The 15,677-nt window shown below is 42.1% G+C and overlaps 1 protein-coding gene across 1 annotated transcript in view; it reads right to left on the bottom strand.

The window, feature by feature from the left end:
* The window catches only part of LOC138665907 (disintegrin and metalloproteinase domain-containing protein 9-like), a 105,035-nt gene extending 89,870 nt beyond the window's left edge, over positions 1-15,165 (bottom strand). Inside the window, exon 1 of the mRNA XM_069753860.1 lies at positions 14,757-15,165. Coding sequence (XP_069609961.1) covers positions 14,757-14,844 — 88 coding nt within the window. The 5' untranslated portion in view covers positions 14,845-15,165. The remainder of the gene's footprint in view (positions 1-14,756) is intronic.
* Positions 15,166-15,677: the final 512 nt, after the last annotated feature.

Genomic DNA, 15,677 nt, shown 5'->3' with positions numbered 1-15,677 from the left:
TTTTTGGTCGCTGGAGAGCTGTCACACAGACAGCTCTCCAGCGACCAACGATCCCGAAGTCCCCGGTAACCAGGGTAAACATCGGGTAACTAAGCGCAGGGCCGCGCTTAGTAACCCGATGTTTACCCTGGTTACCATCCTAAAAAGTAAAAAAACAAACGCTACATACTTACCTACAGCCGTCTGTCCTCGGCGCTCTGCTTCTCTGGTCTGGCTGTGAGCGCCGGGCAGCCAGAAAGCAGAGCGGTGACGTCACCGCTCTGCTTTCCGGCTGACCGACGCTCACAGCCAGAGCAGGAGGAGAGCAGAGCACAGCGCTGGAGGACAGACAGCGGTAGGTAAGTATGTAGTGTTTGTTTTTTTACTTTTAGGATGGTAACCAGGGTAAACATCGGGTTACTAAGCGCGGCCCTGCGCTTAGTTACCCGATGTTTACCCTGGTTACCAGCAAAGACATCGCTGAATCGGTGTCACACACACCGATTCAGCGATGTCTGCGGGGAGTCCAGCGACGAAATAAAGTTCTGGACTTTCTTCCCCGACCAGCGATCTCCCAGCAGGGGCCTGATCGCTGCTGCCTGTCACACTGGACGATATCGCTAGCGAGGACGCTGCAACGTCACGGATCGCTAGCGATATCGTCTAGTGTGACAGTACCTTAAGACCCAGAAAGAAATTTCTCAACAAATAGGCTGTTCCCAGAGTGCTGTATCAAGGCACCTCAATGGTAAGTCTGTTGGAAGGAAACAATGTGGCAGAAAACGCTGTACAACGAGAAGAGGAGACCGGACCCTGAGGAAGATTGTGGAGAAGGACCGATTCCAGACCTTGGGGAACCTGAGGAAGCAGTGGACTGAGTCTGGTGTGGAAACATCCAGAGCCACCGTGCACAGGCGTGTGCAGGAAATGGGCTACAGGTGCCGCATTCCCCAGGTAAAGCCACTTTTGAACCATAAACAGCGGCAGAGGCGCCTGACCTGGGCTACAGAGAAGCAGCACTGGACTGTTGCTAAGTGGTCCCAAGTACTTTTTTCTGATGAAAGCAAATTTTGCATGTCATTCGGAAATCAAGGTGCCAGAGTCTGGAGGAAGACTGGGGAGAAGGAAATGCCAAAATGCCTGAAGTCCAGTGTCAAGTACCCACAGTCAGTGATGGTGTGGGGTGCCATGTCAGCTGCTGGTGTTGGTCCACTGTGTTTCATGAAGGGCAGGGTCAATGCAGCTAGCTATCAGGAGATTTTGGAGCACTTCATGCTTCCATCGGCTGAAATGCTTTATGGTGATGAAGATTTCATTTTTTCAGCACGACCTGGCACCTGCTCACAGTGCCAAAACCACTGGTAAATGGTTTACTGACCATGGTATTACTGTGCTCAATTGGCCTGCCAACTCTCCTGACCTGAACCCCATAGAGAATCTGTGGGATATTGTGAAGAGAAAGTTGAGAGACGCAAGACCCAACACTCTGGTTGAGCTTAAGGCCGCTATTGAAGCATCCTGGGCCTCCATAACATCTCAGCAGTGTCACAGGCTGATTGCCTCCATGCCACGCCGCATTGAAGCAGTCATTTCTGCCAAAGGATTCCCGACCAAGTATTGAGTGCATAACTGAACATTATTATTTGATGTTTTTTTTGTTTGTTATTAAAAAACACTTTTATTTGATTGGATGGGTGAAATATGCTAATTTATTGAGACAGGTTTTTTGGGTTATCAGGAGTTGTATGCCAAAATCATCAGTATTAAAACAATAAAAGACCTTACAAATTTCAGTTGGTGGATAATGAATCTATAATATATGAAAGTTTAATTGTAATCATTACATTATGGTAAATAATGAAATTTAACACTATATGCTAATTTTTTGAGAAGGACCTGTATATTGCCCAGTGACGTAGTATATTTCCCAGCTACGTAGTATATTGCCTAGTGACATAATATATTGCGCAGCCACGTAGTATATTGGCCAGTTATGTAGTATATTGCCGAGCTGCGTAGTATATTGCCCAGTGACGTAATATATTGGCCATCCACGTAGTATATTGGCCATCCACGTAGTATATTGCCCAGCTACGTAGTATATTGCCCAGTGACGTAGTATATTGCGCAGCCACGTAGTATATTACCCAGTGACGTAGTATATTGCCCAGTCACGTATATTGCCCAGTGACATAATATATTGGCCAGCCACGTAGTATATTGCCCAGTGACGTAGTATATTGCCCAGCCACGTAGTATATTGCCCAGCCACGTAGTATATTGCCCAGTTACGTAGTATATTGCCTAGTGACATAGTATTTTGCGCAGCCACGTAGTATATTGCCCAGTGACGTAGTATATTGCCCAGTGACGTAATATATTGCCCAGTGACGTAGTATATTGCCCAGCCACGTAGTATATTGCCCAGCCACATAGTATATTACCCAGCCACGTAGTATATTGCCCAATCACGTAGTATATTGCCCAGCCACGTAGTATATTGCCCAGCCACGTAGTATATTGCCCAGCCACGAAGTATATTGCCCAGTGACGTAGTATATTGCCCAGCCATGTAGTATACTGCCCAGTCACGTAGTATATTGCCCAGCCATGTAGTATATTGGCCAGCCACGTAGTATATTGCCCGGTTACGTAGTATATTGCCCAGCCACGTAGTATATTGCCCAGTCACGTAGTATATTGCCCAGTGACGTAGTACATTGCCCAGTCACGTAGTATATTGCCCAGTCACGTAGTATATTGCCCAGTAACATAGTATATTGCCCAGTCACGTAGTATATTGACCAGTCACGTACTATATTGCCCAGCCACGTAGTATATTGCCCAGTGACGTAGTACATTGTCCAGGCACGTAGTATATTGCCCAGTCACGTAGTATATTGGCCAGTGACGTAGTATATTGCCCAGTGACGTAGTATATTGCCCAGTCACGTAGTATATTGCCCAGTCACGTAGTATATTGCCCAGTCACGTAGTATATTGCCCAGTCACGTAGTACATTGCCCAATCACGTAGTATATTGCCCAGCCACGTAGTATATTGCACAGTCACGTAGTATATTGCCCAGCCACGTAGTATATTGCCCAGCCACGTAGTATATTGCCCAGTCACGTAGTATATTGACCAGTCACGTACTATATTGCCCAGCCACGTAGTATATTGCCCAGTGACGTAGTACATTGTCCAGGCACGTAGTATATTGCCCAGTCACGTAGTATATTGGCCAGTCACGTAGTATATTGCCCAGTCACGTAGTATATTGCCCAGTGACGTAGTATATTGCCCAGTCACGTAGTATATTGGCCAGTGACGTAGTATATTGCCCAGTCACGTAGTATATTGGCCAGTCACGTAGTATATTGCCCAGTGACGTAGTATATTGCCCAGCCATGTAGTATAATGCAATAAAAAAATCATAATGTTGTATGTACTGCAAAATAGTAGTAACCTCTTCAGGCCATTTTCCTTTTTTTTTGTTTTCGTTTTTTGTCTCCTTCTTCCAAGAGCCATAAAATATTTATTTTTCCATCAACATAGCTATGTGAGGGCTTGTTTTTTGCGGGACAAGTTGTACTTTTAAATTACACCATTCATTCTACAACAGAGTGTACTGGAAAAAAAATTCCAAGTACAGTGAAATTGCAAAAAATTCAATTTCTTTATTTTTTTTGTGTTTATTTTTTTTTACCATGTTCACTATATGGTAAAACTGACCTGCCATTAGAACGAGTATGCAGCTACCAAACATTATTTAAGTGGTGAAAAAAAAAACTAGAAATTTTTTAAAAACTTCTTGCTTATGTTTCCGTTTTCCGAGACCAGTAACACTTAAATTTTTTGGTATCTGGGGCTCGATGAAGGCTTATTTTAGATGCGATTTTTTGATCATCTATTTGCATTTTATTGCACTTGCCCAAAAAAATTTTGGAGTTTAGAATTTTTTTGTTACGCCATTTACCAATCAGATTATTTTTTTTAATGGTAGATCGAACTTTTATGAACGCAACAATACCAAATATGTGCATTTTTTATTGTTTTATTTTTGAAGGGGCAAAAGGAGGGTGATTTGAACTTTTGTGTTTTTTTTTTTAAATTTTTCCTAAGTGGACTTGATGCTGCAATGAGCCGACGTTCACAGGAGGATCGTAATGACAGGCACAGTAGTCTTCAGCAGACCCTTCGCCGTCAAGATACGGGTGTGCCGAAGGGAGCGTGATGTTTCAAGCATGTGATGCTCATTTAAAGTCACCTGTGGCAAGTAACAGGTGTGGGTAATATGAAAATCACACCGGAAAATAAGATAAAAAGGGAGAAGTTGACTCAATCTTTGCATTGTGTGTCTGTGTGTGGAGAACAGAAAGAGGAGAAGAGAGCGGTCTGAGGACTTGAGAACCAAAATTGATGAAAAATACCAACAATTTCAAGGTTACAAGTCCATCTTGATGTTCCTTTGTCCATTGTGCACAACATATGCAAGGAGTTTACAACCCATGGCACTGTAGCTAATCTTCCTGGACGTGGGCTACAGAGAAAAATTGATGAAAGGTTGCAACGCAGGATAGTCAAGATGGTGAATAAACAGCCCCAAACAACTTCCAAAGAAATGCAAGCTGTCCTTCAGACTCAGGGTGCATCAGCGCAAACTATCCATTGACATTTGAATTAAATGAAACACTATGGCAGGGAAAAATACTTCATTTTCTGGAACAATTTCAAGGATGCCAACTCTTTCGGCCATGACTGCATGATCTTGTCTGTTCATCTACCAGCTCCAGGCACATGGCCACAGTCACGTAGTGATAGGGGAATACACAATCCCTCAAACTAGGGGCGCCCTAGGCTATTGCTGTCCCCTGGATTACCCCGGATGGTGGAGATGTTGGGGTCATGTACCTTGCTGTGCTTTTACCTTATCTGTTCCCTCCCCCACACAGGGAGGTGTGAGGCTAACATCTATGGGAAAACACTACCCAGACAGGGATAAAAGAAAACTACAATCATACAAATACACTGACAGAACAACAAAGTTGGAAATAGGGGAGGAATAGGAAGAAAAAAACCAAATGGGAGAGGATAAGGATTAACATGCAAACCAACTCCACCCAGCAATCTCCTGAAAATCTCTCCAACTATCTACTCCAAACACTGAACTCTCCTCCTTTAACTCCAAACCAGGTAGTGGTAGCTATCACTGGCAAGGTCAGAAGCAAGGAGGAGGGTGTTTATACCTGCTGGGAGTAAAGAACTCAGAACAGCTGATACAACCCAAGACAGAGAACTCCAGGAGTCCAACTAAGCAGTTTAACCCTTGTAGCACCATAGCAAAGAAAGTCAGAACTGCTAATAGGACGGTGAAGCTGTTCTGACTACTGAAGGTGTATGCGTCACAGTCCGCTGCGATCGTCTGACCCCACTCGGTCGCGGTATCCCAGTGCCAGCCGCTGCTGCATGGCGCTCTTTTCTGAGCAATGTAGAAGGAGAGAGGGTGAGAGTCATGTACTAACTGTGGCAGGGAAATAAGCGGCCATCATTTTTAGTAAAGGTCAATAACAAACCCATGGAGTTTTTCTTATTCTTAAAACAATGCCTTTAAAATAATTAGAGCAAAGTTGCTGGTGTGTCCTTAAACCCAGAACGTACAGTGACAGCAGGACTGGAAATACCGGAATTGTATGAATTTTATCCTCTGGCAAAATTATTACATGACCATGGAGATAATGCTGTCAACCAGAGCCTGGCAGAACTGACAGGTGAAGGATGTTCATTGTTTGTCGATGATTACGTTGTGTATTGATGAGTTTTTTTTTAACTTTTATCGCATAATGAAAAATTTTGAAACTTTCTAATACACTTTTGATATTTTTAAATTCTTGCACAGGGGTATATTGGTAAATCATCCACCAGCTGAAAGTTGGTAGTTCTTCGTGCCCAACTGACAAAAGTTCGTGGCTCAATAAAGTGGCCTCATATGAAGGTCTTACGTATATTTTTCATGTATATTTTTTTTTATTTACGCAGTCAAGAACCATGAGTGCTTCAAGCAGAAATCCCTTTAAGAAACACTCCTGTTTTTTTTTTTTGAGTTTTTGGATATGTTCGCACTATGTTGGTTTATGGTGTGTTTTGAGCAAATCACTCCTAAAAATGCTGGAAAAAGTGCTCAAAATAATTTTCTTATTCATTTTCAAGCAAAAACAACTTACTCTTCGTATATGTTAAGGTTTTTTAACGTTCTTTTAAAGACATAAAACATTTTTTTTTTAAAGTAGTGTACATTATTCAGGCATTTTCTGCTAGGAAGAAGCTCCATACTTTATAATCGAAGTCAATAGAAAGGCTAAAAAAAACGCTGGTGCTTTTTCAATTAGAGTTTCGCTGAACAAACTCCAGCATTTTATTCATTGCTTAACGGATGACAAAAATCGTGCTATAAAAAAGAGAAAACAAAACAACAAGAAACATTAACAAAACATTAACTAAAATACTTTAGAATAAAAGAAACAAAAAAAACACCTGAGCAGGGCCGTACTTGGCGTTCATGCTGCCCTAGGTATAATAAGTGGTCACGCCACCTACTGAGAAGTAAGAGCAATTGTATATGCCCACACCGTCTAATTCATACAGGTCTGCTCTGTAACCCACTTGAAAAAGCACTAAACGATTGCTAAAAAGAATGTGAATATGCACTGGAGTCTAAAAACGACTTGCTGTGCATACGTTCTGTCTTTTGATCTTCTTTTAACCACTTCAGGTTTTCAAAGTGGTAAAAGAAGTGACCTGACCACTTTTCAGGCGGCTTCCCCTTGAAGCCACTCATTAATACAATTTAAATAAAAAAACAGCCAAAAGATGTCAGAAAACATGAATGACAAGAAAAGATGCTTCAGGATAAATAAAAGACACTGGTGTCACCTGGAGCGTCTTCCACCTGAAAAACTCGAAGGGTTCACAGCTGTCTAAAAAACATCACATGTACATACCCTAAAAGTGCCCATATCCTTTAGATAGTAGTAAAGGCACTCATTCATATTATACTAAAGTTTGCCAAACCCAGAGATATTGACAGGTATGGCCAACAGTCTAATATTCATAGGTGCCCAAGACTAATGATGTCGGAAGAAGATAAGAATCTGTCATGTCCAATTTCAGACTGCAGATCCTTTTTTAAGTGATAAGCGGCCAACAGAGATTTTTGGCAACAGCTCTTATAGAGAACACAGGAACACTCACCAGCGCGTGCAGACAGTTGTCTATAGTATATGGGGGTTTTAGTCAAATACTTTGTTTCGCTGACATATATCGCCTCATTCAGATGGCGGCATTTTTAGTCCAGCACTCTGACCCTAATAATGATCTACTATCAAATCTAATAAATAAAAGATTGCCACATCTACACTGAGTCACTATTTCCACAATCAGTACATGACTACATAACCAGAACCATCATCATAACACAGCTACATAACCAAAACCACCATCAGTACATAACTACATCAGCAGATCCACTGACAGTACAAGACTACATCCCCCATTACTACCACCAGTTTATGGCTACATCATCAGATTCAACAACAGCACACAACTGCATCACATTATGGATCCCAGCTTGTCGGTATGTGCACAATGACTCTTCAGGCAGATTTGCCTTCAATCCGTCATAAAGAGCGCCGCAAAACATGAACATATTGCACAGCAATTTAAAACCAACCTTGCTGTGCAGATATTCCATCATATGTTACTTCTTTTAAGCGCTTCGGGGCTCAGAAACACTGAAGTATTTAAAAGAAACAGCACTGTCATTCTTTGGGTGGCTTCTGTTAGGATGCTGCTGCCTAGCTATAGTATAAATCAGTGAAAAAAGATGCTGGGGACCACAAATCAATGGTGGAGCTGCTTCAGGAAGAAAGCGGCTGGCTTTTACAGAAGTGACTTTGTGGAATAAAACTTTGATGGCTTCGTTGCTGCATTAATGACGTCGTGTGCACGTACCCTCAATGTGCACATAGGTCACAAACACATTCTAAGCGTGTTTCATTAATGGAACTTATAGGAAATCTATTCTGTGAATCAGAGAGAAAATATGCAGCACACATTAAAGGGTTTGTCTACCACTGATCAACCCCCTATACATATACAGCGGGGGAAATAAGTATTTGATCCCTTGCTGATTTTGTAAGTTTGCCCACTGACAAAGACATGAACAGTCTATAATTTTAATATAAAAAATAAAATCCAGAAAATCCCATTGTATAAATTATATAAATTTATTTGCATTTTGCAGTGAGCAATAAGTATTTGATCCCCAACCATTAAGAGTTCTGGCTCCTACAGACCAGTTAGACGCTCCTAATAAACTCATTAACTGCATTAAAGATAGGTGCCTTACATAGTCACCTTTAAAAAAAAACCTCTTGTCCGCAGACTCAATTAATCAGTCAGACTCTAACCTCTACAACATGGGCAAGACCAAAGAGCTTTATAAGGATGTCAGGGAAAAGAGCATAGACCTGCACAAAGCTGTAATGGGCTACACAACCATAAGTAAGATGCTGTGTGAGGAGACAACTGTTGGTGCAATCGACATTGATCTGGGGCACCTAGCAAAATCTCACCTCGTGGGGAATCCTTGATCATGAGGAATGTGAGAGATCAGCCTAAAACTACACGGAAGGAACTTAATGATCTCAAGGCAGCTGGGACCACAGTCACCAAGCAAACCATTGGTAACACATTATGCCGTAAAGGTTTAATATCCTGCAGTGCCCACAAGGTCCTCCGGCTCAAGAAGGCACATGTGTAGGTCTGTCTGAAGTTTGCCAATGAACACCTGGATGATTCTGTGAGTGACTGGAAGAAGGTGCTGTGGTCAGAGGAGACAAAATTGAGGCATAAACACAACTCGCCGTGTTTGGAGGAAGAGAAATGCTGCCTATGGCCAAAAAAACACCATCCCCACTGTTAAGCATGGAGGTGGAAACATTATCTTTTGAGAGCGTTTCTCTGCTAAGGGCACAGGACTACTTCACCATGTCAATGGGAGAATGGATGGAGCCATGTACCGTAAAACCCTGAGTGACAACCTCCTTCCCTCTCCCTTTCAGCAGCTTTTCAGTTTATGCTGGGGATATTTTCTGCTTACTTCTCCCAATGGAATAAACAAATAAAAACTAAATCTGCACAATTTAGTGCAACAATGTCATCAGATATGGGGAATTTACACTGCAGATATGTCTCTTTGCGGACATAGTGCACCCTTCAAGGAGAATATGGTGCCTCATGGAAGCTACATAAGTCGGCACATGAAGTGCCTGTAGGTCCATAGTCTGTATCCGTACTAATGAACAGGATTCTGATTTTACAGAGTATATAACAGCAAGCAATGTATTATTTTGCAGCCGAGGGTAATTTTTACATTGGGATGAAAAGGGTTAAAAAAAACTCTCATTCAAACAAAAACATCTAAAACCTCATTGAAATGCATTGTTTGCTGCATTTGTTACATTCACATGCATTGTTTGCTGCATTTGTTGTATTCACATGCATTTCATGCTGCATTTGTTGCATTCACATGCATTGTTTGCTGCATTTGTTGTATTCACATGCATTGCTTGCTGCATTTGTTGCATTCACATGCATTGTTTTCTACATTTGTTAGGTATTTTTGTTGCAAAATGTGTGAACAGACGCTGACTGCTCATTCCATACATACTGACTATCCTCAGCTCTCTATTTAGTGCACAGGTAAAAGGTTACAGGTGTGTAAATGTCGATTATCATCGCATTGTGACTCGGCACTGGCGCACGTCAGTCCCCTTTTCAATTCCTTCCTATTTATGGGATTTAGAGATTATCCAGACGTGTATAACAAGTAAATCCTTGTAAAGTCCTGTGTTATTCTGTGAACAATCTCCCATTGTGTTCTGCGGGGTGCCATTTCCATGTAATGAATAGGGATGTACTAATTATTTATATGACTTGGTATTTATGGTTTATGACATTTCCTCTTGTCTCTAACACTGTCCTGTGCAGACAATGCACTTACCGGTCACTGACATAACTGTTGCATACAATTTTCCTATGGTATTACAGCCTCCATGCTGTTGGGTGGAAGGGTGCCCCTTTATATAAATGCGGGATGGCCCCAACGGTCATTCAGTGCTTCCCTATTTAGGGATGTGGTCAAAATTTCTGATGGGCACAGAACAGAGACAGCTCAACAACAGCATTACTCATAGAGAGGCAACCAGCCTAATGGTTATAGGGTCTCTCAAGAGGTAATGTGCTTGGTGGTTACAAACTCACAGGGCCAAAGGCTTGGCTTTGTTATATTGGGCTGGTACTTGCCACACTTTGCAGTTCCCCTCCTCTTTGTCCGTCACCTCTCCAAACAGCAATGCCCTGTGTCAGTCTTACACACTCCTGTGGCCTACTCACTTAGCTGCCATATAACAGTCACACTCAGGCATCAAAAACACATACAAATCACAGTTCTGTATATAAAAACTGGCTAATGTTATACAAACATAACGACTATGCACATAACTTACTACATTTTAGGAGCTTCCCCCTTTCTTCATGCCTAGAAGAAGGGACAAAGCCACCAAAACCTCAAAAGGATTCTCAGGAATAAGCCTCCTTGCCCTCTCTCTGTAATGCTGGCACTCTCGTGCAAGAGGACTTGTCTCCACCTGGGACAAACTATACAAAAAGCAGTAAAGGCTGGAGTTTCATGCTTTAATGTTCTGTAGGTCTCTCTATACCCCATATGGCGTCATTCCATTTTAGGTAAGTGCTACTCACCCCCACCACAAGCTATCTACGATGCAGACACTTCTGTTGGACACCACCTCCTACTCAGGCTGTCCATCAGACATCTGCTCAAGGGGAACATGTTTTTTTTTGTTCTTTTTGCCTTTCGGCTTAGGTAACCTGCTGATATCTCCACCCCAACAAGGAACATAACATTGCGGTTCTTTTGGCACCAGTCGTTAAGTTTTGTAAGTGGATGTTGGTTCTATTTTCAGCTCTCATATTCACTCACTAGCATGTTTTCTGGCGTGTGGATGGAAATCAGAGTACCTGGGAGACTGTCGCGAGGTCGTCACATCCCTCTTCAATATATAGTAGAATAAACTTGGCAAAAGTGTAGCTGAACAATAGATATCTATTCATTGAATTTTTCTATAAGGAGACTGGCAAAAGGCTTCCCATTAGAGACTTTGTCACCTGTGACACATCTTACGTAGTTTATCTATCTGATTAAATGCCCGTGTGGACACTTTTATATAGGAAAGACCACTCAGCCCATCAAAGACAGGATATCAAAACATAGGTCAACTAATAGATGCTACCTGTACCTCATCATTTTGTCACGGTCGGCCACAATGTCTCACAACTAAAGTTTCAAGTCACTGAGCACGTCCCTCCCCTGAGACGAGGTGGTGACCGTATACGCCATCTTATACATAGGAAGGCCTTATGACCTCCAAGCTCTGGCTCCAAACTGCCTGAATAAAGATTATGAGTTACTCGCTTTCATACAGTAAGCTCCATAATCTGACATATCCTGCTCCATTTGTTCTCTCATTTGTCAAATATACGCCTGTTAAACTGTATATCACTCGCTGGTACTTCCCATATCTCCTTATTGAAATATCTCTTACAGGACACTGGGTCCTATCGTACCTTCCCCCTCACCCTCATCTGGTAGGGTAGCCGTATTTGTACATGGTGATATAACTTTAAATCTACCATCACATAGATGTTAATCCTGGCTCTGATGCCAGATGTTTAAGATATATTGACTTGACTGTAGAATTTTCTATACATAGAGCAGTGTTCCCCAAGTTCGGTCCTCAAGAGCCACCAACGGGTCATGTTTTCAGGATTTCCTTAGCATTTCCCAGGTGAGAATTCCATCATCTAGACAGGCATCAATTAAATCACCTGGGCCATACTAAGGAAATTCTGAAAACACGACCTGTTGGTGGCTCTTGAGGACTGGAGTTGGGGAACACTGCTATAGAGTATACTGATGAAGGTAGTATTGGACCGAAATGTCTACATGTATTACTCTCACTTTCTTTGACTGCTATTCAATTAAAAGATATATATTGTTCAAACTACAATTTGAGAGCCAAGTTTTTTCTACTATATATTACCGGTATTGGACCCTTCTTGAGCACCTATTCCTGGAGTGCAGTGAATTTGCTATAATTTTATCCACGTTCCTCTGGAAGACCTGGAGTTAGATGGTCACGTAGGGTAATGAATCAGAGGTCTTCTTTAGAGATATTGGGATTTGTGTCCCATATTAAATCGATGTGGTTTACTCAGGTGCTGAAGAGGTTAACAACCCTTTCTTTACTGGTTAGAAACATGCAGCTCCATTTCAGCTGCTTCTGACCTGGTCATTTCCTCTTCCTATAAAAACCTTCTGGTTCATGCCGGTGAAAGATTTGTCTTCCTGTGCTGTGTGCTAAAGCTAAGTGGTTGGGGTAGAGTTGTTGTAGTAGGGTTCTGTGGTTTGCTGTAATACGTGTATGTTTATCTTCTGGTCCCTGTTCCCATTCAGTGTATTCCTCCCTGTCCCTATCCTCCTCCCTATTGTTGGTTAGTACTTTTGTATGATAGAGGTTTTCTGTTATCCCTGTTTTGTCTTTGTGTCTTGTTTACCTTTCATTTCTGTCCCATGCCTCATGGGGTGGGGGAGGGGACAGATAATGGTTTAACACTAGCGGAGTAAGGTCGAAGACTTTGGCCTCTGCCTTCAGAGATAGTTAGGTTCCCAGTTCCAGGGACAGTTTGACGCCCCTCTTCCTTACCAAAGACCGTCACAGTGTGACAGAAACCCACAAAAACGTAGATGGGGAAAGTGGCAACCATTTATATAGTTCTTTATTCTGGTTTCATACTTCAAAATATGGCATTGTTTCATGTTCTCTATAGAGGACACGACACTGACCTCGACAGTTCAACTAAACCAAAGTTAGGACCTTACTCTGACTAAAGTCTGGTTTAGAATGTTTCTGACTTGTCTTTGCATTACCCTGATACATCCATACGGAACAAATGGAACACTTCTTTGAGAGGGTCTCCGCTGGATACATGGGGGAAAGAGGTGGTGAAAGCCAAAAAGACACTTAGTCTCAATCAGGGCAATTAGATACAGGGCTATGACTGCAAACAGAATCTTTGCCCAGACTACATTTTTCTTAATAATGACCACAATGTACGAGCTCTTAAAATGCCTTATACTTGAAGGTATGCTGCTAACCAAGTAAAACCCATAGTACAACACATATTATTTTAAACGCGCCCTCAAATGTTTTTTCTCCCCTAGATCTCACCATGGCTTCTATTAATTTGATTATATGACAGCAACGCGAATGAGTAAAAGGGCAATATGCATCCAAATTTAGTGTAACCACCCTTTAAAAGCATTCTACTGTATGTACAATAATGTGCAAAAGTTCTAGGCAGGTGTCGAAAAAAGGCTGCAAATTAAATTTTGAAATATTAATTGTGTATCTAAAACTTTCAACACAAAGACACAGACATTTTCAAAAACACAATTTTGAAGGTTACTACCCTAATACAGTGTGTATGATAGTGGTGGTGTTAGTTCTAGCCATATGGGGGATAGCAGTTTATTTTATTAGCGTAGTACTTTTCAAAATGTTGTTTTTTAAATGTTTTTTTTGGTTGGACGTTTTTTTGAATACATAATAAATATTTAAAAATGTATTTTTTGGGATGTGCATTCTTTTCTTGTTTTGCTTTTGGTCCAAAATTGCAGCTTCCAACGTCCTTCTAGATTGCGCATGGTGCACTTTGAAACCCCCTAATGATGGTCCAGAACTATTACTATGTTCATTGTGTATCGCATATCCCCTCACTTGCAAATACTCGTGCATGCGATCGATTATATTGGATGAGTCCTATCTGTGGTTTTCACGAATAGCCTTGTGCCTATGATATGGGCCTGTGCACGTGTCCAAAAATGGAGACATTTTCTTTCTACGTTCTAGAAAAATTGATGCCGCTTTGATCAAAGTCTGATCCGAAAAATCGGACCCTTGTTCACGGATGGAGTGAAAACGGTTTTCATCTACAAGGAAGGAGATATTTCTAGTGGAGAATACCTGTAAAATAAAGCACGCAAAGGGGCCTGCCACAGCTATAAAATCAGAGGCACAAAACAGTAGGAACCTAGAGCAGGTAATGGGGTCGTTATTACAGTATCTAGCTCTACCACATGGATAATAGCCAAACCCATAATGTAATAGCCACCTCTGTACGTATAGTTATGGACTGGATGAGACAAATTCCCCGAGCTCGGGCTATAATAATATAGTAATAATAATATTATGGCTGCTAATACCAATAAACATTATAATAAGGATTGCCGTGTATGTAAGCAGTCACCTTCCTGGATAGGCAGGTTCCATAACAATGCCAAGGTAGAAAGCATATCAGCTATGGCGAGACAGAAGTGATTAAGGTTGCCTATCTCCAATCCTTAGCCATAAATGTCGACGATAGGAAACGAGAATGGGAAAAGTATTGCAGGTCACTAAGAAAGTAAGAAAAGGAGCAAAAGACACAAAGGACAAAGTAATCCCGAACTTTGAGTCCTGACGGATCAGATCCCCATTCTTTCTCATGGTTATATTACACCCTGCCGAGTGTATTACTAGGACTTCCTAGGTCCCCACTCCCCACATGTGCACCGTTCTGTCACCCAAATTACTCACCGTTCAGCGAAAGATAAAGGAAACCCAGCAGCAGCCACTTCTCCCCCATATCTGAATATGGCGGTTTGAGCGTTTTTGGGTTCCTCATTGTGAAGACAGACCCTGGTCCTGTGACACAATCATTTCACAAAACTGGAAGAGCCAGGTCTCAGCCCTTTCCTGGCAGGTTGGAGAATGAGAGTTTGCTGATAACTTGCACTGGAGTGCTCCCCAGCTCTCAGGTATGTGTAGGAACCAGTCTCACAAGTTATTTGACCCTTGTAGACAACCCTGGAGTGGAGAAGAATTAGCTAAAGATGACTCAGTCTGTGTGCAGACCATGTAAGGCACAGAAGGCTTATTTACATACAGGATAATGCCGCCGCCGTGTATACAACTGCTTAACACTGTGAAGAACAGAATACGCAAGAACTACACACAATACAAGGCCAAACCTAGAGCACGACTTCAGATACCTGAGACATGCCGTAAGGAATTTGTAGGCAGGGGCGTATTTATAGAGAATGCAGAGGTTGGGCCCAAAAGGTCCCTTTGACCCATATCAGACCAATTCTATTAGAGGCCTGTGATGGATGGAGGCACTATTGTAGATTTTGAATTGGGGCTTACAAGCTTCATTACAATCCTTATTACCCCCTTCCCAGACATGAAGCTAGGAAGGAGGTCTTGGAAAACATACTTGACTAAAGGTACCATCACATTAAGCGACGCCGCAGCGATATAGACAACGATGCCGATCGCTGCAGCGTCGCTGTTTAGTCGTTGTGTGGTCGCTGGAGAGCTGTCACACAGACAACTCTCCAGCGACCAACGATGCCTAAGTACCCTGGTAACCAGGGTAAACATCGGGTTACTAAGCGCAGGGCCGCGCTTAGTAACCCGATATTTACCCTGGTTACCATTGTAAATGTAAAAAAAAAA

The sequence above is a fragment of the Ranitomeya imitator genome, chromosome 2 (assembly GCF_032444005.1).
Source record: "Ranitomeya imitator isolate aRanImi1 chromosome 2, aRanImi1.pri, whole genome shotgun sequence".
NCBI lineage: Eukaryota > Metazoa > Chordata > Amphibia > Anura > Dendrobatidae > Ranitomeya > Ranitomeya imitator.
The sequence above is the reverse complement of the archived record's forward strand: the minus strand, read 5'-3'. Positions and strand labels throughout refer to the sequence as shown.